The sequence below is a fragment of the Hyperolius riggenbachi genome, chromosome 10 (genome assembly GCF_040937935.1).
Source record: "Hyperolius riggenbachi isolate aHypRig1 chromosome 10, aHypRig1.pri, whole genome shotgun sequence".
In the NCBI taxonomy this organism is placed as follows: Eukaryota; Metazoa; Chordata; class Amphibia; order Anura; family Hyperoliidae; genus Hyperolius; species Hyperolius riggenbachi.
In genome coordinates, this window is record NC_090655.1 from 23,481,696 (window position 1) to 23,504,417 (window position 22,722).

At 44.7% G+C, this 22,722-nt stretch overlaps 1 protein-coding gene across 2 annotated transcripts in view; it reads left to right on the forward strand.

Annotated features, from left to right (window-relative positions):
• Window positions 1–1,286: 1,286 nt before the first annotated feature.
• The window catches only part of INPP5A (inositol polyphosphate-5-phosphatase A), a 614,694-nt gene continuing 593,258 nt past the window's right edge, over window positions 1,287–22,722 (forward strand). For both annotated transcript variants that reach the window (XM_068255129.1, XM_068255128.1), the window contains exon 1: window positions 1,287–1,896. In XM_068255129.1, the coding sequence (XP_068111230.1) occupies window positions 1,822–1,896 (75 nt within the window). In that variant the 5' untranslated portion in view covers window positions 1,287–1,821. The remainder of the gene's footprint in view (window positions 1,897–22,722) is intronic.

Consider the following 22,722-nt stretch of genomic DNA (forward strand, 5'->3'; position numbering starts at 1 on the left):
AATGTAATTCTGTGAGAGCCATACAATATGTTTCAGACTAGGGCAGTGTGCATGTGCAGCAGAGGGCTCACCTCCCTGTTGCTATTGTGATGTGTACACAGTTGATCCTATGGGCATCGTAAGTGTCAGACACATCTTCAGCTTCTCTTGGGTTTCAGAAATTTCCCCCAAGAGCCAGACAGGAGAAATATCGACTAACAGCTTGTACAATTAGCTAGCTGACTTGGGGGGTTGATTCACTTTGTAGTACGAGATCCCTGCACTTTGGCCCAATAGGCTGCCTGTCAAGTGACAGGCAGCCTATTGGGCCAATCAAAGTGCAGGGATCTCGTCCTACAAAGTCACTGGACCTGTCAGGATCCAGGTTGGGACAATTGGAGTGGCTGTTAGCTTTGGGGGAAGCGCAAGTAAAGGTGGCCATACACTCGTTAGATTAGCAGCAGATAAACCATCAGATTTCTGATCTATCTGATGTGTTTAGGAACATTTTTTACTAGGAACAGATTTCTAATAGATTTCAGTATGAGATCTATTGAAAATCGATCTGATGGCATTTTTTGCCATCAGATTTCCATTAGGTCCAATGCAAAATGATAAGCAATCTCAACAGATCGACCTAGATTTTCCAGCATGTCAGATCAATCGATTTGCGATCGATCGATTTTGACCGATCGGCCGCTATTCGGCTTAGTGTTTGGGACCCTTTAGTTAGTAGTACATGCTACAGCAGTAACGTGCCTACTTTGACATTTTTACTTGCGCTGCCACACTGAGCTGCGCTTCTTAAGCAGTGTAGTTTAGTGAATTAACCCCTAACTGTGAGCCAGATATAGCCATCAAAAGAGCCACATCTGGCTCCCTAGCCATAGGTTCCACACCCCTGCCCTATGGGATTCAGTCCTCCCTCTTCATAGGTATCTAACTTTTTTTATCTTTTTATTTCACATTTACTTGAAATGTACATGCAAGCCACAATTATTGCCTTTATTTATAAATGACAAATCAATGTATTACCACAAGTCATTTATCAAAGCTTTCTGAATGTAATTAGCCTTGTGTGAAGTTTTGGCTCTGTCCACAAATATCCATCTTCCTGTGGAGCAAATAAATTGCCTGAAATCGAATTGTCTACCCATCTCTAGCTAGTGCCTTCCTTCACCAGGACTCAGGCAGCCTGTCTCTCTTTTACGCAGATGTTGGTATGTCCCCTTTAAGAAGGCGGGGCCCTGGTGTATAACGTGACGTTTGAGGGGAGTTCCGCCCCCCCCTTGCCCCCGTCCCCGGGTCAGTCCCCGCGGCTCTGCTGGAGGAGCGCTGCTGGGTGCAGAACGAGCTGGACTCAGCGCCTCATCACCAGCCGCTCTGCCCGCGCTATTCCCCGGCCCGGGACTCGCCCGCTACAGCCCCTCCTCCCTCCCCGCCCCTCCTCACACCGGGGGGAGAAACTTGCGGAGCTCGGGGGTTACAGCAGGCAGCGGGAACTTTCCTCGGTATGGCTGCCTGTGTGCCGGGCAGCTGCGGGCTGTGGAGGGGCCGGGGATGCCGTGCCTGCTGAGGAGGAGCCGTTCCTGAGCCTGGCTGAGGGGAGAACGTTCAGAACGCTGCTGGATACACTGTAGCGCGCGGACTGCCTGGCTGGCTGAGGGGAGACGCCGTACAGCGGGCAGAGGGAAGAACATTCGGAACGCTGCTGGATACATTGTAGCTCGCGGACTGCCTGCCTGCCTGGCGGATACATTGTAGCGAGCGGGAGACATTGGAAGGAACGCTGCGCCCGTCTCCATTCCATGCGTTACTGTGTACCTTGTACCTAGACCCAGTATGGCGGGGAAGGCAGCTGCTCCAGGCACTGGGATCCTGCTGGTGACAGCTAACGTGGGCACCTTGTTTGATGATGTGAGTAGTGAACACATGCAACTCTTTCCCCTGCACTTTGTGCTGATGGCTAGTCAGCTGTAATAGTCTGTCATTGAGCCATAACTGTCAGCTGTACTATCAGGCTTGTGCCCTGCCTACGTTTCCTGTCAAATGGCTTAATAAAGTGAGTAACTTCAGTCGTGTGTAAATATAGACAGATCTTTACACAGAACTCCCAGAGTAAAATGCACTACCAATCACTTGTCTCTGTCACTTGTGCCTGCTACACACCATGCAATGTCCCATCAGATAGATTATTGTTATGTATTTACAGGGGTTGCAACTGCATTGGGGCCCTTGGACCAGAGGGGGCCCTAAGGCTCCTCCCTCAACTACAGTATTAACTCTTTATTGGTCCTGTGCTCATAATAATCACTTCTATAGATACTTTGATTAGTGATAATAATGAACAAACTGTTCCCCACCCCCTTCTTGCACCTCTGATGCTGTAGTTGCCATTGGCAGGTTTTGGGGTGCCGTATCAATTGTTATGTATAGAGTGCTTGGGGGCCCCATTGTAAAACTTGCATCGGGGCCCACAGCTCCTTAGCTATGGCACTGTGTATTTATATAGCACCAACAATTTTCACAGCGCTGTACAGAGTATATGTAGTCTTGTCACTTAACTGTCTCTCAGAGGGGCTTACAATCTAGTCCCTGCCATAGTCCTATGTATGTATCGTAGTCTAGGGCCAATTTAGGTGGAAGCCAATTAACTTATCTGCATGTTTTGGGATGTGGGAGAAAACCAGAGTGCCTGGAGGAAACCCATGCAGACACCGGGAAGATAGTGCCCTGTCTGGGATTTGAACCGGGGACCCAGTGCTGCAAGGTGAGAGTGCTAAGCACTATGCCACCATTCTGCCCATAGAGGGGTTGAATTGATTGACAGGTCCAGTCTGATTTCCAATAGTTTTTTAAATTTTTGTATGGAAGTGGTTGGAAAATCAATCAGAACAATGATGGGAAATATGATCGTACTTGTCAGAAATAATTGATTCGATCCATCTATCTATCTGATGGGAAATTGCAAGGTGTGTAGTTGGCAGTAAAAATCTGACATGCAGACTATAGTGAGAGAAATGGTAATAAGGTGACCACCCCTCCTATAATATAATATAGATAACAATACAATTAGTTTTCAAGTCCACAGTCAATAATGTAGTGATTATAAAATAACGCTTTTAAATTAGTTATTTGAGTAATAGAAAGATATGACAAAAACCTAAAAAAAACATATGTCCGGTTGAGGTGCACCTTTTTCCGTCAATACAATAGCCACTTCAAGGAGTTTGAAATTCGTGACATGAGGCAGTTAAAAACATCCTCAGGACTAGTCCATCTCCTCATGGGGGATTTTCATTATTCCCTTCAGGGCCAGTTTTGTAAGTTGTGCCGTGGTTTTGAAATGCTGCAGAGCCAGAATGTCGCACCCAGGGGTTTAGAGTTGGAACAGTGCTGGATACCTGGATTTGAAGTCTGTGGTTTCAATAATCCTGAGGAGTCAATGATTTTTGTACCAACTCCACAGCCCTGGTAAGAATTAGACTGCGGAGTCGGAGCAAATGTGGGTACCTTGAGTCTGTGATTTCATAAACTGAGGAGTCGGAGGAATTTTGTACTGACTCCACAGCCCTGGTTGCACCGCATGTTACTGATGCGACCATAGTGTGACCATACAGCGAGGTATACAATACAATATATCCCTTTTACTCTCACTGTAATCACATGCATTGCATTATTAATGGTGCATGCTGTGCGTTGTCAGAACCTTCCGCTCCACACTAGATGTTAAAACCCCATAGAAATATTGGATTGCGACACAACACAGTGGACTAAGGGCTTGATTTACTAAACTGTGATAACTCATATCACGGGTGCGCTAGTGTTTTTGCACGCATTTTGCGCACGGTTTTGCGAAAACGCACGCAAAACGCAAAAAAAGTGTGCAAAAAATTCTAGCACGCCCGTTGTATGAGTTATCACGGTTTAGTGAATCTAGCCCTAAGTGTCCTTAATCTTTACAAAGGAACGCCCGGCAAAGGATTTATACAAAGATGCTTGCCAGTCTCCATACTCACTTGCACACTATTTTGGCAGTTGGACTGAGTAACTGCTGTTTAGTTAGTTCTGAGAATCCCCCATAAGGAGATAGACAATCTGTCAGTCCTTTTTTTTTTCTTTTTTTTTTTTTCTGCCTAATGTAAGCTACATAAACATAGCAGAAAAGTAATTTATAGTGACTTTTAATCTGGGGAAAATGTACTTCTTAGGGCCCATTCACACCTGAGCGGGAATCGCACGATTCCCGCTCGCGGCAAACCGCTAGCGGTTCTGCAAGAACCGCTACACATTGTAGCCAGTGGCCGTGTTCTCACTGCCGCGGTTGCGGTTAGCGATAACCGCAACCGCGTTGCATGCAGCGGTTTGCCGGCGACGAGTGTTCCGCGATTTGCGATCGTGATTAGCGTGCATGGCACGCTAATCGCGATCGCTCCAAAACCGCCGCAGTGTCCAGTGATTTTTCCGCGCTAATCGCGGGAAAATCACTCCCGCAGAACGCCGGCGGTAATCGCCGGCGTTCTGCGGTTCTAAGTGTGAATGGGCCCTCAAAGTGACCCTAAAGTCAGGAAGAAAAAATAAGTTTAACTCACCTGGGGCTTCCCTCAGCCCCCTGAAGCTGATCGGTGCCCACGCTGACTCCATCAGATGTCCCTGGACTGGCCGGCGGTGACTTCCGGTTTCGCCGTCACCGGCCGACAGGCTGGGAACGCGAGTGATTATTCGCGTTCCCAGCCAGAATAGCGCCCCCTATGCTGCTATTGCAGCATAGGGAGGCCGCAATAGCAGCATAGGGGGCGATATTCTGGCTGGGAACGCGAATAATCACTCGCGTTCCCAGCCTGTCGGCCGGTGACGGCGATACCGGAAGTCGCCGCCGGCCGGTCCAGGGGCATCTGATGGAGTCAGCGTGGTCACCGATCAGCTTCAGGGGGCTGAGGGAAGCCCTGGGTGAGTTAAACTCATTTTTTTATTCCTGACTTAAGGTTCACTTTAATGAGCATGCGTAAGCATGTATTTTACATGTTTCCTAATAGTGGTCCTTTGATTATGGGTAGTGCTCTTTATGTGTCTCGACTGCCCATTTCTCCAACCGCTGCTTCTTTTACATGGAGTATGTAGGTTCCTATATTTGTAAGCTTCATTATCTCCTGTCTGAGATCTGGAACACACTACAAAACGCTGTCGCTAATCGCAATCATTTTGTATGAGCAGTTTGTAAGCGATTTCATGAGCGATTTTAGAAAGTGTAAACAATTTGCCAGTGGTTGTGTAGCGATTAGTGTTTTAAATTCTGATTGGTCCTTTCATTTATTTTTAATTTTGTTAGTGTACATTAACTTTAAAACGCTAGCAAAATCGCTCCGTGCAGGTTTTGATGAGCGATTAGGCCAGCGATTATATACTTTGAAGCGCAAACGGTAACAAAATGCTGCATGTCCTGCGCTTACGATTTTGGGAATCGCAAACGCTCCAGTGGAAGTTAGCACATCCGTTAACATTAGCTGAGCATTTTTGGAAATCGCTAGCGTTTTCAAGCGCTCCCTAAACTCTCTGAAAAGCGCTCTTGTGGGTTCCAGCCCTCACAGTTCTGTACTTGTGCATGTTTGTAACTTTTGCTCTTTTATTGTACGGTGCTGTTTGGTATGATCAGAACTTGCATTGATTTATAATCTGTTATATACATAGTTTAATGTCCTGCATTGGAGCGGTTCACCTGTTCTTTCGCTTTTGGGTACTTAGAGGAGTTGGAATGTCTACCAACTACCAGCCTGTACAGCTTGAGTCTTGCAGCTGAGTGATACTGGAGATTTTGGTGGGTGTGCATGTATACAGGTAGTCCCGGCTAATGACGGAGATGGGGACTGTAGGTTTGCGATTAACCTATTGTTCCTTACTGTGTCATCTGTCCCCCTGTTCCCTCAGCAAAATGTCATTTTACCAAGTTTAATTTTTTTTCATTTCAATGTAATGCTGGGTACACACAATGCATTGTTTTGGTCGATATTAGATTCTGTTATCTTTCCTTATCTATTTCCATTCACTTCTGTGAGAAATCGATCAGAAAAACGATCGAAAGTAAGATTGGACATGTCGTAAACTATCTATCGAACCGTCTATCTAACACACAATTGTATGGTGTGTTCCTAGCATAACACTTTTTTTAAAGGAAACCAGTGACTAAAAAATAAGTTTTATACATACCTTGGGCTTCCTCCAGCCCTATGCGCACGGATCGCTCCTACGCTGCCTGCAGCTCTAGTACCGGTCCCGTCACTTCCTCCAGTCTGCGCAAGAGAAGTGCGCCCTCTACAGGCAGCGGAGGACGGCGGCGTGAGGGTGATCCGTGCGCATGGGGCTGAAGGAAGCTCAAGGTATGTATAACACTTTTTTATTTTTTTGTCTCTGGTACACTTTAAGCTTCTTAAAAGGGATAAATTGGTATAAAGGAGTCTGAATAAGCATTTAGGCCATCCTTTTTATTCTTTCTCCTTTTTAGGGTGTAATATTTAAAAATGTTGAAAAAAGTAAATATTAAAAATTAGGTTAAAAAAAAATGCTTGAAGGGTTAACATGGTTGCTTGAGACTGATGCACCTATGCCAGGGGGTTACTTGGCAACTGCAAGTGTTCATAGGAGGGTAGATACTAAATTGATGTTTGGAAGCACTAGTGGTCTGACAATAGGATGAGAGATGTGAAATGTAGTGGCCTGGTCTGTTTTTTGTTTTGTTTAATGTTCTCATTTAAAATGCAGCTACACTTTTTATCGAATCTCCCCCCCCCCCCCCCTCGCATACCCTATAGATGTCCTCTTTAACACTATGCCTGATCATATGTGTCACTTTTTTTTTTTTTTGTAAGGATTGAGGAATACCCCTCACTCAGCTCTATATAAAGAAGTGTGGTGTGTAAAATTAGTCAAAGCACCATATGTTTTATGGTATAGTAAAACCTTAGCCCAAAAGGATGCCTTTGTTGTAGTCAGTAAATCTTCAACACACAAAAGCACTTTCAAAAGTTGTGACAGAAATGTACGCTCGCTTTCCTCTGCCTCCCACGTTGCGGAAGAAAGATTTTTGGTGGTTGGGCTGTGAAGTTTCTTTGAATTTGAATCCTGCGTGCACACATAAACACTCGGTGACAGTTACTCTCCGAGTGCTGGGGGGGGGGGGGGTAGAGATTAGCAATTGTACATTTTCACAGCCTGCTTTCACACCTGTCCCTCTACTGTCCTCCCCGGTCACCCATCTCCTACCAATAGCGTAGAGAATTATAATTTGTGCCTTGAAAGTGAGGATCCGCTTTAACACACTGGCTGTTGTGCACCTGTTCAGTTGTTTTTAGCCTATTATTGGGGCTTTGCCTGAGAGGACTGCTGTTCCTGACATTAATGGCCTACCGTAGCTTACATAGATGAAGTTGCACATGCCGACAGCTTTGTCACAAGAGGGTGATGATGTCGGGGTTTTTTTTTTTGACACCTGTCACTGTCGTTAACTCAATGGGGCAAGTATGTGCTGATTTATTGTGAAGGGTACCAAAAGTGACTTTTAACAAGAGGAGATAAACATGCGTCTATACAGGCCCAGTACTATTTAGATTTTTTTTTTTTTTTTTTTTTTTTTTTTATAAATATAAAATATAAATGGTTGGAGGTTGCTTGGCAATAAATAGTACACTATGATTAAATAGCAACTGCAACCTAATCATTGTGTAGCGTTACTATAAGAGAAGATACCCTATAGGCTGCTTCCACTTGGTCATTAGGGACTCTGACAGTATATAAATTGTCAACAGTATATTTCTCATTGGACTGCTGTAATGTAAAAAGTAAGTTTATTTTTATATTGTTTTAATATGTCTTGGCATATTGTTAAACATTTTTTGGAAATTCCAATAAAAAATATTGAAAATGACAGTATATAAATTGCACTTTTAGTCTTATAGGTTGCACAGTTCAGGTTATTGCATATAGTTACATAGTTACATAGTTATTTTGGTTGAAAAAAGACATCCATCCATCGAGTTCAACCAGTATAATATGCTTAATGGTTGTTTGTGTAAATAAAGCACTATATGCACTTTCATGGTTCCAAGTAGGGCTGATATGCACTGTTATACACAGGTTTTTTTTTTTTTTTTGCACTTTATAATTCATACTGAACCTGAGTTCCTCAGCTCATTCTCTGAGCCCCCAGTGGTTACAGGTTGTACATCCACTGAGATTGAACATAATAGATTATTATATCTAGCAGGCCCACTATGTTGAATATGGCTGGAAATACAATATTATGCTGTTTTTAGATGTTTTTAATTTTGTGTATCATTGATACCGTATATACTCGCATATAAGCCGACCCGCATATAAGCCGACCCCCCCAACTTTTACCTCAGGAATAAGGCATTGACTCGCATATAAGCCTCCTCCCCAGTATAGCCCCCTCCCCAGTATAGGGTAAATAGTCAAGGGGCACAGCATAAATAGCCAGATGATGTAAATAGCAGGGGAACAGATGCCATAAGGCAAAGTTATGATGCAGGCTCAGGTAGTAAAGATCCTCCTGATACATAGAGAGGGCAGCAGTTTTTAATCAGTCATTGCCTGTTTGGGGAAGTATTTATTTTTAACTCCTAGCTAATCTTTCTGCAGCTCTTCACCTTAATTAATCAGGACAGTGTAAATAGTGAGAGAAGCATGCCTTGCAGCACTGGTACCCCTGCTGTGTTCTGTGCCAGTGTCTATGCCAGGCAGCCCCCCTTGCAACATGGTGTGTGGTGTGGAGCGCGTCAGACAACTGACCTGTGTCCCGTGTGGCTACAGTGGAGCAGAGTGGGGAGAGAAGCATGCCATGTGGTGCTGTGGATCCCGTGCCCTGTGTCTGCCCTTGCAACATGTGTGGCATGTGACAATAGGATAACTGACCCGTGTCCCCGTTGTGACAGAAGCAGAGATAGAAGCATACCGTGTGTACTGGGGATCCCCACTGTGCTCGGTGTGTGGGGCAATAGGATGACTGACCTGTGTCCCCGTTGTGATGGTTGCGGTGGAGAGAGCAATGGAGTGCCGAGAATCCCTCTTTAGTTTCTCCGTGCGTCTCTGTTATTGTGCCTCAAGACGCCACTAGATGGCGTCATAGATATGAGACACGGCCAGCCCATCAGAGAGGTACGGGGATCCCTGGCGAAACACGTGATGTTGTTGTTCTCCGCTCCGCTCCTGCGACAATGGGGGGACACTGGTCAGCCGCCCTATTGCTACATGCTCCACATCATATCACGAGGGGGCGAGCACAGACACCCAACACAGCGGGGTTCCGTAGTGCGCATGGTATGCTTCAATCCCTGCTCCTGCCAACGGGGACACAGGTCAGTTATCTCATTGCCGCAATCGGGCACAGATACAGGGCACAGAGTTCCGTAGTGCGCACGGTATGCTTCAATCCCTCCTCCTGCCGCAACGGGGACACAGGTCAGTTATCCTATAGCTGCACACTCAACACCATGTTGCGAGTGGGGGCAGGCACAGACACAGGGCACAGCGGGGATCCCCAGTGCGCACAACATGCTTCTCTCTCCACTCTGCTCTAGTGTAGCAACAGCATGCCTGCGGGACAGTTATTATTACCGCAGACGCCATCTGCGGACACGGAAACAGCTGGGATGTGTGGACCAAGTACATGACTCGCATATAAGCCGAAGGGGGGACTTTTGAGCACATTTTTGAGGGTCAAAAATTCGGCTTATATGCGAGTATATACGGTATGTGTTTGCAAAGATTGTAATGCAGATTTTTTTGATTGATACATATGGTCTGCAGTGGTGCTGTTTATAGGGGTATCTTTTCTCTTATAGTATTGTGTACATGTTCTACCCCAGCACACGCAGTCGATATTACTTGGGGTGCTGACAAACCCTTTTGTATTGTGTAGCATTATGTTCACATTGGCGCGTCAGCAGGGTGGTGGAGTCCATCGGAATAACGCAATGAGTACCGACCATTACCGGAAGACATGCATATTTACAGTTTCAGTGAAGCATACACTGTATGTAGTTTTAAAGGATACCTGAGGTGACATGTGACATGAGATAGACTTGGATATGTACAGTGCCTAGCCCACAAATAACTAGGCTATGTTCATTTTTTTTTCTTTCTCTGCCTTAAAGAGTTAATCAGGTATGTAAGTGGCAGTTCCTGTCTGAGTCAGGACGAGGTCAGACTACAGTGTGACCCTCACTAAGAAATATCTTAAGTCATTTTTAGGAGAAGGATGATGGATGCATCTGATTTCATTAATTTATTTTTACATCGGGTGTCCTTTAGGTTCTATTGTAGGAGAAAAAAGTGTATCCAGGCGGTGGCTGGAAAGTGTACTGGTTAAGGGCTCTGCCTCTGACACAGGAGACCAGGGTTCGAATCTCGTCTCTGCCTGTTCAGTAAGCCAGCACCTATTCAGTAGGAGACCTTGGGCAAGACTTCCTAACACTGCTACTGCCTATAGAGCGTGCCCTAGTGGCTGCAGCTCTTGTGCTTTGAGTCCACCAGGAGAAAAGCGCGATATAAGTGTTCTCTGTTTGGTTTGTTTGTTTGGTTGGTTTGTTTGTTTTAATTGCATATGGGCTCCTGTGCAGCGCCCCAATGTGCGAGTAGTTTAAGAATCCAGGGCCCTTATTCAGTTCACTTTTTCTCGTGGGTTTCCTCCTAGGTGATATTTTCAGTAATCGATGAAATGCCTTTTTTAAAGAGACACTGAAGCGGAAAAAAAAACTATGATATGATTTGTATGTGTAGTACAGCTAAGAAATAAAACATTAAGATCAGATACATCAGTCTAATTGTTTCCAGTACAGGAAGAGTTAAGAAATTCCAGTTGTTATCTCTATGCAAAAAAGCCATTAAGCTCTACGACTTTCAAAGTCATGGAGAGGGCTGTTATCTGACTTTTATTATCTCAACTGTAAGTAAACAAATGTCTTTTTCTCTGCCAGAGGAGAGGTCATTAGTTCACAGACTGCTCTGAAAGAATAATTTTAAATGCTGAGTGTTGTGTAATCTGCACATATTATAGAATGATGCAATGTTAGAAAAACACTATATACCTGAAAATAAATATATGAGAATATTTTCTTTGCTGCTAATCTTCTAGTAATTATTCATAGTACACAACCAATTCATTATATCATATATTTTTTTTCGCTTCAGTGTCTCTTTAAGCCGCCACCAGCAGCCAGGAAAATATGCTGATTACATTGGGCAGTACGGTTTCGCCTACTTTTTGGTACTTCTTGAATTACAAAATGCTGAAAAGTTATTTTAAACTGAAGATGAAAAATTACCTTCTTGAAGAAAACCTAAACCCCGTACACACGCTTGACTAATTTCTCTGAGGTGGCCGATAATGACCAATCTGCGCAGTGTTAGGGCTGGTGCACACCAAGAGCGCTTCTAAGCACTTTTTTTTTAAACGTCAACGCTTTGAAAAGAGCTTGGCTAATGTATTTGAATGGGATAGATCACAACAGAGTGATGTGATTTTTCATGCATACGCGGGTCCTGCAGCATTTCTGCTGATTTCTCAGTGGAAAATCGCTCTGAAAAGCGCTAGAACAGTGATTTTCCAAGCGGTTTTTGTTACAGAAGCTGTTCAGTTACAGCTCTACTGTAGCAAATGAACGCTACACAAAAACGCTGCTGTAGTCGCTAGGCATGATTAGAAAATTGCTAGGCACATGTCTAGAGCCGCTCTGAAAAAAAATCACTTCTGAAAGCGCTGAGCGTTTGCGGTTATGCTAGTGCTTGTTGGTGTGCACTGGCCCTTAGTCAGGGCTGGGGAGTTGGAGCCATTTTTGGTACCTGAAGTCAGTGGTTTCATAAACTGAGGCGGCTGATTTTTGTACCGACTCCACAGCCCTGGTGTTAGTATCGGTTCTGTGGCTAAAGACATGGAATGACATGTGACAAGGCAGTTTTTCTTGCTCTGCAGTGAGCCTGAACTTCCCCTGGGCTGAACAGGAGTTTTACACAGAACTAATTGCCGTACATAACAAACTATACCTGTTGAATGGATTCATTGGTTAACCAGCTGTCAAGTTGTTAACCACTAGTTTGACTCTCTTTACCATGTACTGAGTTCTGGTTCTGCACATGGAAACTTGTAAGAAGATGAATTTTTGGCTCGTCCTTGGTTGTAGCTGAAACATTGTACAGCGCCACGGAATATGTTGGCGCTTTATAAATTAATACTGGAGACAAGATGGTGGGATAACTGTAAAGAAAGTCTAGTGTTAGGTAGAGGACAGGGTACTAGTTGGGTAGGTTATTAAGTCTGAGATTTTTGTTAGCCTAGCTCTTGCTGTGTTGTGGGATATGGCCACAGAAGGGCATGGAGAAGTACTGTTGGAGCTAGTGGTTCCACTCTTGTTCATTTTGCGCTCCTGGGTTCTACATCAGTTTCTGCAATCCCATCAATCGCTTGACAGGTCAGGTGATCCTTGCCTGTGTAGGATTAGCTATTGGATGGGCAACCATCCTTAAAGGGGCACTACAGCGAAAAACTGTAAACTGTAAAGCCATAAATTACTTCTCTCCTATGTTGCTGTCACTTACAGTAGGTTGTAGAAATCTGACAGAAGTGACAGGTTTTGAACTAGTCCATCTCTTTATAGGGGATTCTCAGGGATATATTTTCAAAAGCACTTAGTGAATGGCAGTTGCTCTGTCCAACTGCCAAAAAACTGTGTAGGGAGCAGGGGAGCTGGCCAGCATCATTGTTTAAAGCCTTTTCAGGGAATATCTTTATAAAGAATAAAAGCCTTGCTGAGAATCCCCCTATGAAGAGATGGACTAGTCCAAAACTTGTCACTTCTGTCAGATTTCTACTACCTACTGTAAGTGACTGCAACATAGGAGAAAAGTAATTTATGGTTCATTTTGCTCTGGAAAAAAAATGTATTTCTTATTTGTATATGTTTGCACATATTTTACATTTTAGTTTTTCGCTGTAGTGCCCCTTTAATATGACTTCAGCCTTTAGTTTTTTACTTCTTCCTCCCTTCTGTATTTTAGCGGATGATTTTTATAATTCAGCCTGGTTTATTAATAGTTTTGTGCTCAAAACAGGAAGATGTCAGCCTTATCTATACTTATAGCATATTAAGTTTAGATACACTGCAAATGGTGAAATTGTGTTCTTTGTATCAAATATTAAGTTCTGCAATCAATTGAGGGCCATAAGGCAGGAGACACTTGTCTTTAAAGTGAACCCGAGGTGAGAATAATATGGAGGCTGCCATATTTATTTCCTTTTGAAGCAATACCTGTTGCCTGGCTGCCCTGCTGGTCCTCTGCTTCTAATACTTGCAACCATAGCCCCTGAACAAGCATGCAGCAGGTTAGGGGGTTTCTGACATTTACTGTCAGATCTGACAAGATTAGCCGCATGCTTGTTTCTGGTGTAATTCAGTTCTCTACTGCTGCCAAATAGATCAGGACTGCCAGGCAACTAGTATTGTTTAAAAGGAAATATGACAGCCTCGATATACCTCTCACCTCGGGTTCACTTTAAACTTATTCTGTAGGCTCCTTTTAAAAATCAAAAACTGGGGCTTCTACCGGAGCTCTGCAGATAACTTGTCCCTCGCCGTCACTGAAGAATCTTCCGTTTCCCCGCTGCCGGTCACTGTCTAATTATTCGTCTAACTAGATGACTGCAGCTGCACCTGCGCGCGTCCTCACTCCCATATCACCGGGAGCTTTCTGTACAGGTGCAGTGCGAGAAAACTTTATACAGCGCCTGCGCAGGAAGGACATCGGAGCGAGGCCGAGCAGTTGCATTCCTCTAGGCCAGAGGATCCGGGAGTGACTTTGAGGGCATAGGATGGCTGCAGGGGACTGGTAGAAGTCCCAGGTAATTGGAACACAATTTTTTTTTTCTTGAGTTTAAGTTCCCTTTAATGCCTATTTCCTTTCTTCCCGAATCTGGGCCAAATCAGCGGTGTTTCCCCGCATGTGAGTGGCCAGGGGAAACCCTGCCTAGCTATATCCTTAAAGGGACTCCGAGCACCTCTCATGTGCATGCCTTAAAGCCATATGACTTCCAACAAAGTCGTGCTATGACCCCTCGGGAGGAGCCTTTTGTGGTGGCACTGCTTGTCACTTCCTCTTCCCGCTTCATTCAGTGATGCACTTCTCTAACAGTGAAGACTGGTGGCCCGGAAGTTATAACATAGCTAAGATGGCAGCCAAAATTTTTAAATTAAAATCAAATGAAAACTATTTGGTGTAGGGCGGCGATTTAGGCTTCAAATGAAAGAGGAGCGCACAAGCTACAGAAAGGTATCCATCTTTAAGTACTTTTCAGTACTGGTCTGAGTCTCTAGGCATACCCATGAGAGGTGCTCGGAGTCCCTTTAATGATTTGAAGTCCAGATTGCACTGCAGTGTTAATCTGGACCACATGCTGCAGATTTCTGCAGCCAAATCCCTATAGCCATGCATGGCAAGGCTTAGCAATTTGGGCTGTGGCTGCGCATCAGAACAATAGCCATGGCCATATGCTCCTAGTAGAAACCAGTCTTAAGTTTTCTTTGTTTTTATATTTAAATGACTTAATTATCTCTGACTTGGTTTAACCACCCTGGCGTTCTATTAAGATCGCCAGGGCGGCTGCGGGAGGGTTTTTTTTTAATAAAAAAAAACAAACTATTCCATGCAGCCAACTGAAAGTTGGCTTCATGAAAGCCCACTAGAGGGCGCTCCGGACGCGTCATTCTGATCGCCTCCGGCGATCAGAATTAACAAGGAAGACCGCAATGAGCGGCCTTCCTTGTTTTGCTTACCTCGTCGCCATGGCGACGAGCGGAGTGACTTCATGGACGTCAGCCGACGTCCTGATGTCAGCCGCCTCCGATCCAGCCCTTAGCGCTGGCCGGGACTGTTTGTTCCGGCTGCGCTGGGCTCGGGCGGCTGGGGGGACCCTCTTTCGCCGCTGCACGCTGCGGCGGCGATCAGGTAGCACACGCGGCTGGCAAAGTGCCTGCTGCGTGTGCTGCTTTTTATTTCATGAAAACCTGAGCGGCGACCTCCGGCGGTGATGGACGAGCTGAGCTAGTCCATACCGCCCGGCTGGTTAAAGGAACCTGATTTGAGAGACCTATGGAGGCCAACTTATTTTTTTTTTATTCCTTTTACAATACTAGTTGCCTGGCCGTGCTGATGATCTTTCTGGTCAGTAGTGTTTGAATCGCACACAGGAAACAAGCAAATCCAGTCCGACTCTCCAGAAACGCCTGATCTGCTGCATGCTTGTTCAGGGTCTATGGCTACGAGTTTTAGAGGCAGAGTAAAAGCAGGACTGCCAGGCAATGTGCAATAATTGTTGCTAATAATTCCTAGTTGGTGCAAATTTTGTTATTTGCCTATGTATGTAGCATTGAAATTGACTAATGAAATGCAGCTGCATCATTTTATTTTTTAGTCCAATTCCAAATGGCATAATTTGCTCCAACTTAGAGACTCTTTAACAAAATTTTCATCCTTATTTCTTCTATCATATAAGTTCCCAGGGCTGTGGAGTCGGAGTCGTGGAGTCGGAGTCGTGGAGTCGGGCAATTTTGGGTGCCTGGAGTCGGAGTCGGAGTCGGAGTCGGGAAAAAATGCACCGACTCCGACTCCGACTCCTAATGAATTTGTAACTGTAATTAAAATAGAAAATATGATAAAATGTTCTATTTCTCAGATAATAGTAATTAAATATAATGTATATATACAGTATATATACAGTAATAGCTGTGCTTAGTCCACAAAAATGAAATAAACCAATCAAAATGAGTTACTTGTGCTGCTTCAATAAAGCAGTCCCCGATTTTTAAGGTCAGATATACATATCTGATTGTGACTGTATATATGATGTGTACACAGGAATCTCTTATATATACTAAATAACATCTATGCTGTAAGAATAAAGCCTGATGTGTAGCCGTGTCACTAATAGAGATGGTCAAAGAGATGGAAATAATTCTGCATTGATGCTGATTTATGCAAATGTATGCACTCTCTTTGCTCATGAAATCAAATAATTTGATCTGTTATTAAAATTTGGTTTGGTGACTACAAATTAAAGGGTAACGGAGACGGATGAAAAGTAAAGTTTTTTACATACCTGGGGCTTCCTCCAGCCCCCTTCAGGCTAATCAGTCCCTCACTGTCCTCCACCACCCGGATCTTCTGCTATGAGTCCTGGTAATTCAGCCAGTCAGCGCTGTCCGGCCGCATGCCGCTCCCACAGCCAGGAACATTCTGCACCTGCGCAATAGTGCTGCACAGGTGTAGTATGCTCCTGGCGGCGGAGTGTGTGCATGCGCACTACACCTGACTGGCTCAAGTACCTGGACTCATAGCAGAAGATGCAGGTGGTGGAGGAGGACAACGATGGACTGATTATCCTGAAGGCGGCTGGAGCCTTGGAGGAAGCCCCAGGTATGTATAAAACTTTAATTTCATCAGTCTCAGGTTTACTTTGTTACACAGCAGTGTTCTCCCCAGAATTTTTTTCCAGCCGGGTGGCATGAAATAGTAGCCGGGTGGCATGAAAAAGTAGACGGGTGGGTTGAGATGAAAATGCAGGGCAACTCTGCTTACAGCATAGGAGGAGGTGAGGAGGTGAGCCGATGACAGCCGGGTGGTCACCAAATCTAGCCGGGTGGAGCACCCGGCTAAAAGAGCCTGGGGAGATCACTGCACAGTAGTACTATACTCTACATATGCACTCTCCACAGAGCTGCAGGGGATCCACTGAGAATGCTGTGCACATTGAACACAGAGGTGTTGTCTGTTTACAATCTCCTCATTCCCCTGCAGAGTACCTGCACATCACTCTTACATGTACCCACACTTACATTGCCTAGGGCCTGATAGATGTTCTTTGTTCCGGTTTGTACCTTTTACGCGTACTCTTACCAAGGACTAGTTTTAGTCTAAAGGGAATAAATATAGTAGTCTACATATCCTTCTCACTTCAGTTGTCTTGTAAAATTCCTAAGCGTTGGCAGTTAAGAGACGAATTTCATGTTACATACTTTTAATCAACAAAATTGTAATATGCAAATTAGAGGAGTCGGAGTCGTGGAGTCGGAGTCGGAGTCGGTGGAATCCTAAACTGAGGAGTCGGAGTCGGTGGATTTTTGGACCGACTCCACAGCCCTGTAAGTTCCTATACCTGTTCTAATGTGCTCTGTCTTACTGCAGCCTTTCCTAGTTGCACTGTGGCTGTATTATCTCTGTTATATGATCTAATATTCTCTCCTCTGTCGGGCTCAGGCAGTCAGGCTGGAATGTGCTGTGCTGCTTGTGATTGGATAGAAGCTATACACACCCTCTCCAGGCCCCCTGCACACTCTGTATGACTCACACACTGAGCTTACTCTCAGCATATCACTTGCTATGTCTTTTGTTTGTAAACACTGCATAAAAATGACCATTACAAGCCAGAATTGCAGCAGGAAGTGGCAGAAACAGCACAGAGTGGCCCAGGAGAACATAATGAATAGAATGGTATGCTTTTCATTGTAATAATTTTAGAGTACAGATTCTCTTTAAAATTATTGGCATCTCATTGACCTTCCTTAGCAATCGCATAGGCCCCTCTTCATAGACAGGCAGAATTGACTCTATTCATTGATATTTGGCAAATGGTAAAATTGATCCTACACCTTCATCAGGTGTCCAATTGTATTTTTATAAATAAATATTTGATATGGGCAGGGCTGAGGCTTAAAGCAAACCTGAACTAAAAATAAACTGATGAGTAGCAATTGTAATCAACCCTCCTACTCCTAAATATGACTTTCATCTATTCCATGCACTCGGAAGTCCTCGAAAGTGTTTTATGTCCTGTAATTAGATTTCAGTGTTTTCCCTATAGTTCCACTAGTCAGTCATTTGCATACCTGAATTAATAACCCTTACAGTGATAATAGGGGATTGGTGGGGTAAAGAACACAGCTTAGTTTGATATGTTTGGCACTGTGCCTATAGATGTTTGTCATCCTGTCACATGTCAGTTCAGGTATTTTTTAATCCTGAAGAGTTTGCTCTGTTAAAGACCACCTCCAGCCAAAAAAGGTCTGAATGGCAATACATATATGTAGTCTAGGCACTGTGTACAGTTAGATGGAACATATAAAGTTTCCATCTGGCACATCATAGTGGATAGAACAGACTCACATTTATATCTGTAGTAGCACTTCCTTATTACCCCTGAAGCTGAAAGCATTGTGCCTACCTCTTCAGCCTGGTTAACTCCCCTGCCCCTCCCCCCTGCTGTCTGCCTGCCTGGATCAAATTACTTCTCTTATCACAGTGTGTAGGAGAGAGAAGAGGCAGGAAACTGCAGCAGCCTATCTTATCATGTCTGTCTGCTGTAATTCTTATTTCAGATGTCTGTCTGCCTGCCAAGATTAGATCACATGGACATGAGGGGTGGAGTTATGACATCAATCCCCAGCATCCTTTGCACCTATGGTTTAAAAAAAAAAAAAAAAAAAAAAAAAGGCACAGGGCCCAATTTCACACTGGGGGCAGGGATTTCAAGACCATATGTGGAATATGGACCATGAGGGTGTGAAAATCTCACTGTTTTATGTGTGATTTTATATCTCTTGGCAATTTGTTAGGTTTAAAGCAAACTGTAATTTATTTTTTTTTCTTTTAATTCTGTCTTGAAGTTCTAGCACTTGTTTTTGATAGGGTTCCATAGGGATCCTTCAGCCTTTATAAAACTCAGCATTACTAAAACATCTGGAAAGAGACCAGCTCAATAAGATGTAAAGAACTGTGTAGTTTGGTAGGTTTAGATCAATAGTTCATAGGTAGGTCCTGTAGAGCAGTGTTCCCCTGCCTGTTCACTCACTGATCCTTCCTTGGCTTCCAGTCCACCAGTATGTGGTGAGCTGCTCTGTTTTTGCTTTATATGCTGAGTTTTACATCTGGCAGTTGGATGAGGACTGTGCCTGTTTCTTATCTCTGTTCTGGCTTCTTTACTTCAGACTTCCCAAAGCAGGTGGAGCCTCTTGGTTATTCTGTGACTGCTGCATAGAGACTGATCTCTGATGTACTAGTGCTGTTCAATATACAGGACTATGAATGGAAACCTAGAACGTCCCCAGGGTGTGTCCCCAGGGTGTGTCCCCGGGCCAGATTTATCAAAGCATTACCGACAGTTTTTTCTTCTAAAACTTTTCTAACCAGCACAGGAACTGTTCTGCATGATAGCAAGAAACGTCTCAAATCCTACGTAATAGTGGCAGTTTAGCGTGGATTTCTAGAGCTGCGCTAAGAAAAGTGCAAATCCATCCCTAAACTGCTTCAGATTAAGAAGTGCTTGCTAGCAGTTCTCCAGATAGTGCAGCAGTGCAGGCTAGATGTGATCTGTGAAGAGTTCCTCCCACTCAGTCAGAGCTGACAGCAGATGTGTTGGTTACCCCAGCAACAGCCTTTTTTTCCCCACACACTACATTACACTACCTGAGAGACCTTCCTCCTACTCCTTACAGTTAAAGAAGGAATCTGCACTATTTAGTGATTTCTTAGGATGTCTGAGACAGTTCTGCACGGATTTCTAAAAACCTCCTAATATTTTGTCTCAGACACTCTTGATAAATGTCCCCGTGCATCTCTGTGTGTGTGTGTGTATCATGTTTGCAGAGTACACAGAGGAATTTTTCTAAACGTAACTTGATTAAACTTGCTTGTTTTACAATGTTCATTTATAAATTATGTAGCCAGTGTTTGCCCATTGCAAAATCTTGACTCTCCTTGATTCACATTCTTAAATTTATCACAGGTGGTTACATTATTAGTGCTGGCAAGGTGCATCACTGTGGAATGTTTGTGTGTCCTTAAAGAGAACCAGAGACGAAGCACCCTCATGTATTCTATTACATTTATCAGTGGGAATATGACAGTAAACACCTACCCTGCTTTTAGTTTCATTCTTATCTGCTTAATTAGTCTATTAGCAGCTGTGATAAGAATCCCCGACTGGCTCAGTCTAGGTTTGACCTGGAATCATTATAGCTGAGTCACTCTTCTGTGGAGTCTTTTCAAGCCCACGCCTGCCACCTCCTGGCTCGGATTTCTGGAGGGGCTGCTCCTGCTGAGAGAGAATCTCTGAAACAGACAAGTGTGGCTGCAAGCCTGCAATATGATCTGTGTGCTCTCAGCATAGATACTAATGATGACTGCAGTTTCATTCCTATGAGAGACACTTCCTACAGGCAGCTGCACATCATACCAAAATGAAAGCACACAGATGAAAGGCTGCAGCAGCCTTTCTCATATAACCTAGACAGCACATCCAGAACAACTCATAACCCGGAAGCAGAAGGAATATGAGCCGGCGGCCATATTGGATATTTCCTGGAGCAATAATGGATAAAAAAATAAATAAAAAAAGCACACCAGAGCGGCGAAATTCAGGTAGAGCATTTATTCTTTACAAGCTATCGACTGATATGTTTATTTTGTGTGAAACGTTCATCTCTGGTTCCCTTTAAGTCAACAAACGCCTGGGCTCTTCCTCAGTTAACTTTTTCTCTTATGAGATGTTTTCACACTTCTCAATGAAATGCCCTTTAAAGAGGAACTTTAACCCAGGATTGAACTTCATCCCAATCAGTAGCTGAAATGCCCCCCCCCCCCCTTCCTTTCCCCATGAGAAATCTTTACCTTTTCTTAAACAGATCATGAGTGGTCCCTGTGTGGCTGATATTGTGGCAAAACTCCTCCCACAGTGTAATGTCATGACCATGGTCCTGACAGTTTGCTGTCTATGAATCTCGTTGCATTGTGGGAAATGGCTGCTTTTTTCAACTGCCAAGTAAGGGCTGGTGCACACCAAGAGCACTACTTCTGAGCGCTTTTAAAAATGCCAGCGATTTGAAAAGTGCTTGTCGAATGTATTTACCGTATATACTCGCATACAAGCCGAATTTTTGACCCCCAAAAAGGGGGTCAAAAGTTGGGGGGTCGGCTTGTATGCGAGTCTTCCCTGGTGGTCTAGTGGTGGGTGGTGGGTGGTCGGGTGGTCCGCGCCCCGCTCCCCCCCCTCCCCGCTCCCCCCGCGGCCGCCGCTGCTATTTTACCTTCTTAGACAGCGGCCGCTTCCTAATCCGCGTTCCTCTTCTTTCTCAGAGTGTCAGTGTATCACAGCAGCGCGCCGGGCGCTGCTGCTGTGACGATGCAGGGGGCAGGAAAGAGCGGTTCCCTTGGTAACGGCGATACAGATCGCCGTTATAGGGAGCCGCGCTATTTCCTGCCCCCTGCATCGTCACAGCAGCAGCGCCCGGCGCGCTGCTGTGAAACACTGACACTCTGAGAAAGAAGAGGAACGCGGATTAGGAAGCGGCCGCTGTCTAAGAAGGTAAAATAGCAGCGGCGGCCGCGGGGGGAGCGGGGGGGGGGGGGGAGCACTACCCACCTATGCTGGGCACTATACTAGCTAAACTGGGCACTATACTGGCTAAACTGGGCACTATACTGGCTAAACTGGGCACTATACTGGCTAAACTGGGCACTTTACTAGCCATACTGGGGCACTATACTGGCTAAACTGGGCACTATACTGGCTAAACTGGGCACTATACTGGCTAAACTGGGCACTATACTGGCTAAACTGGGCACTTTACTAGCTAAACTGGGGCACTATACTAGCTAAACTGGGCACTATACTGGCTAAACTGGGCACTTTACTAGCCATACTGGGGCACTATACTAGCTAAACTGGGCACTATACTAGCTAAACTGGGCACTATACTGGCTAAACTGGGCACTATACTGGCTAAACTGGGCACTTTACTAGCTAAACTGGGGCACTATACTGGCTAAACTGGGCACTATACTGGCTAAACTGGGCACTATACTGGCTAAACTGGGCACTATACTGGCTAAACTGGGCACTATACTGGCTAAACTGGGCACTATACTGGCTAAACTGGGCACTATACTGGCTAAACTGGGCACTATACTGGCTAAACTGGGCACTATACTGGCTAAACTGGGCACTATACTGGCTAAACTGGGCACTATACTGGCTAAACTGGGCACTATACTGGCTAAACTGGGCACTATACTGGCTAAACTGGGCACTATACTGGCTAAACTGGGCACTATACTGGCTAAACTGGGCACTTTACTAGCCATACTGGGGCACTATACTAGCTAAACTGGGCACTATACTAGCTAAACTGGGCACTATACTAGCTAAACTGAGGCACTACCTACCTATACTGGGCACTTTACTGGCTATACTGGGCACTTTACTAGCTATACTGGGCACTTTACTAGCTATACTGGGTACTATACTAGCTATACTGGACACTACCTACCTATACTGGGCACTATACTAGCTATATTGGGACACACTGGGGGGCTGCACCAATCCAGCATTTCCTACCCCCGGCTTATATGGGGGTCAATCATTTTTCCCTGTTTTTTCAGGGAAAAGTTGGGGGGTCGGCTTATATGCGGGTCAGCTTATATGCGAGTATATACGGTAAATGGGATGGAGCACACCAGAGCAATGTGATTTTCTACCAAACGCTGTTTCTGTCGCATTTTTGCGCTTTTCGGAGGCGATGCAGCCTCAATGTTAAGTATAGAAAAGTGGAATATCACTCAGAAAAGTGCTAGAACAGAGCGAATTTTTTTTTTTTTTTTTTTTTTTTTTTCCCAAGCAGTTTTGTTACA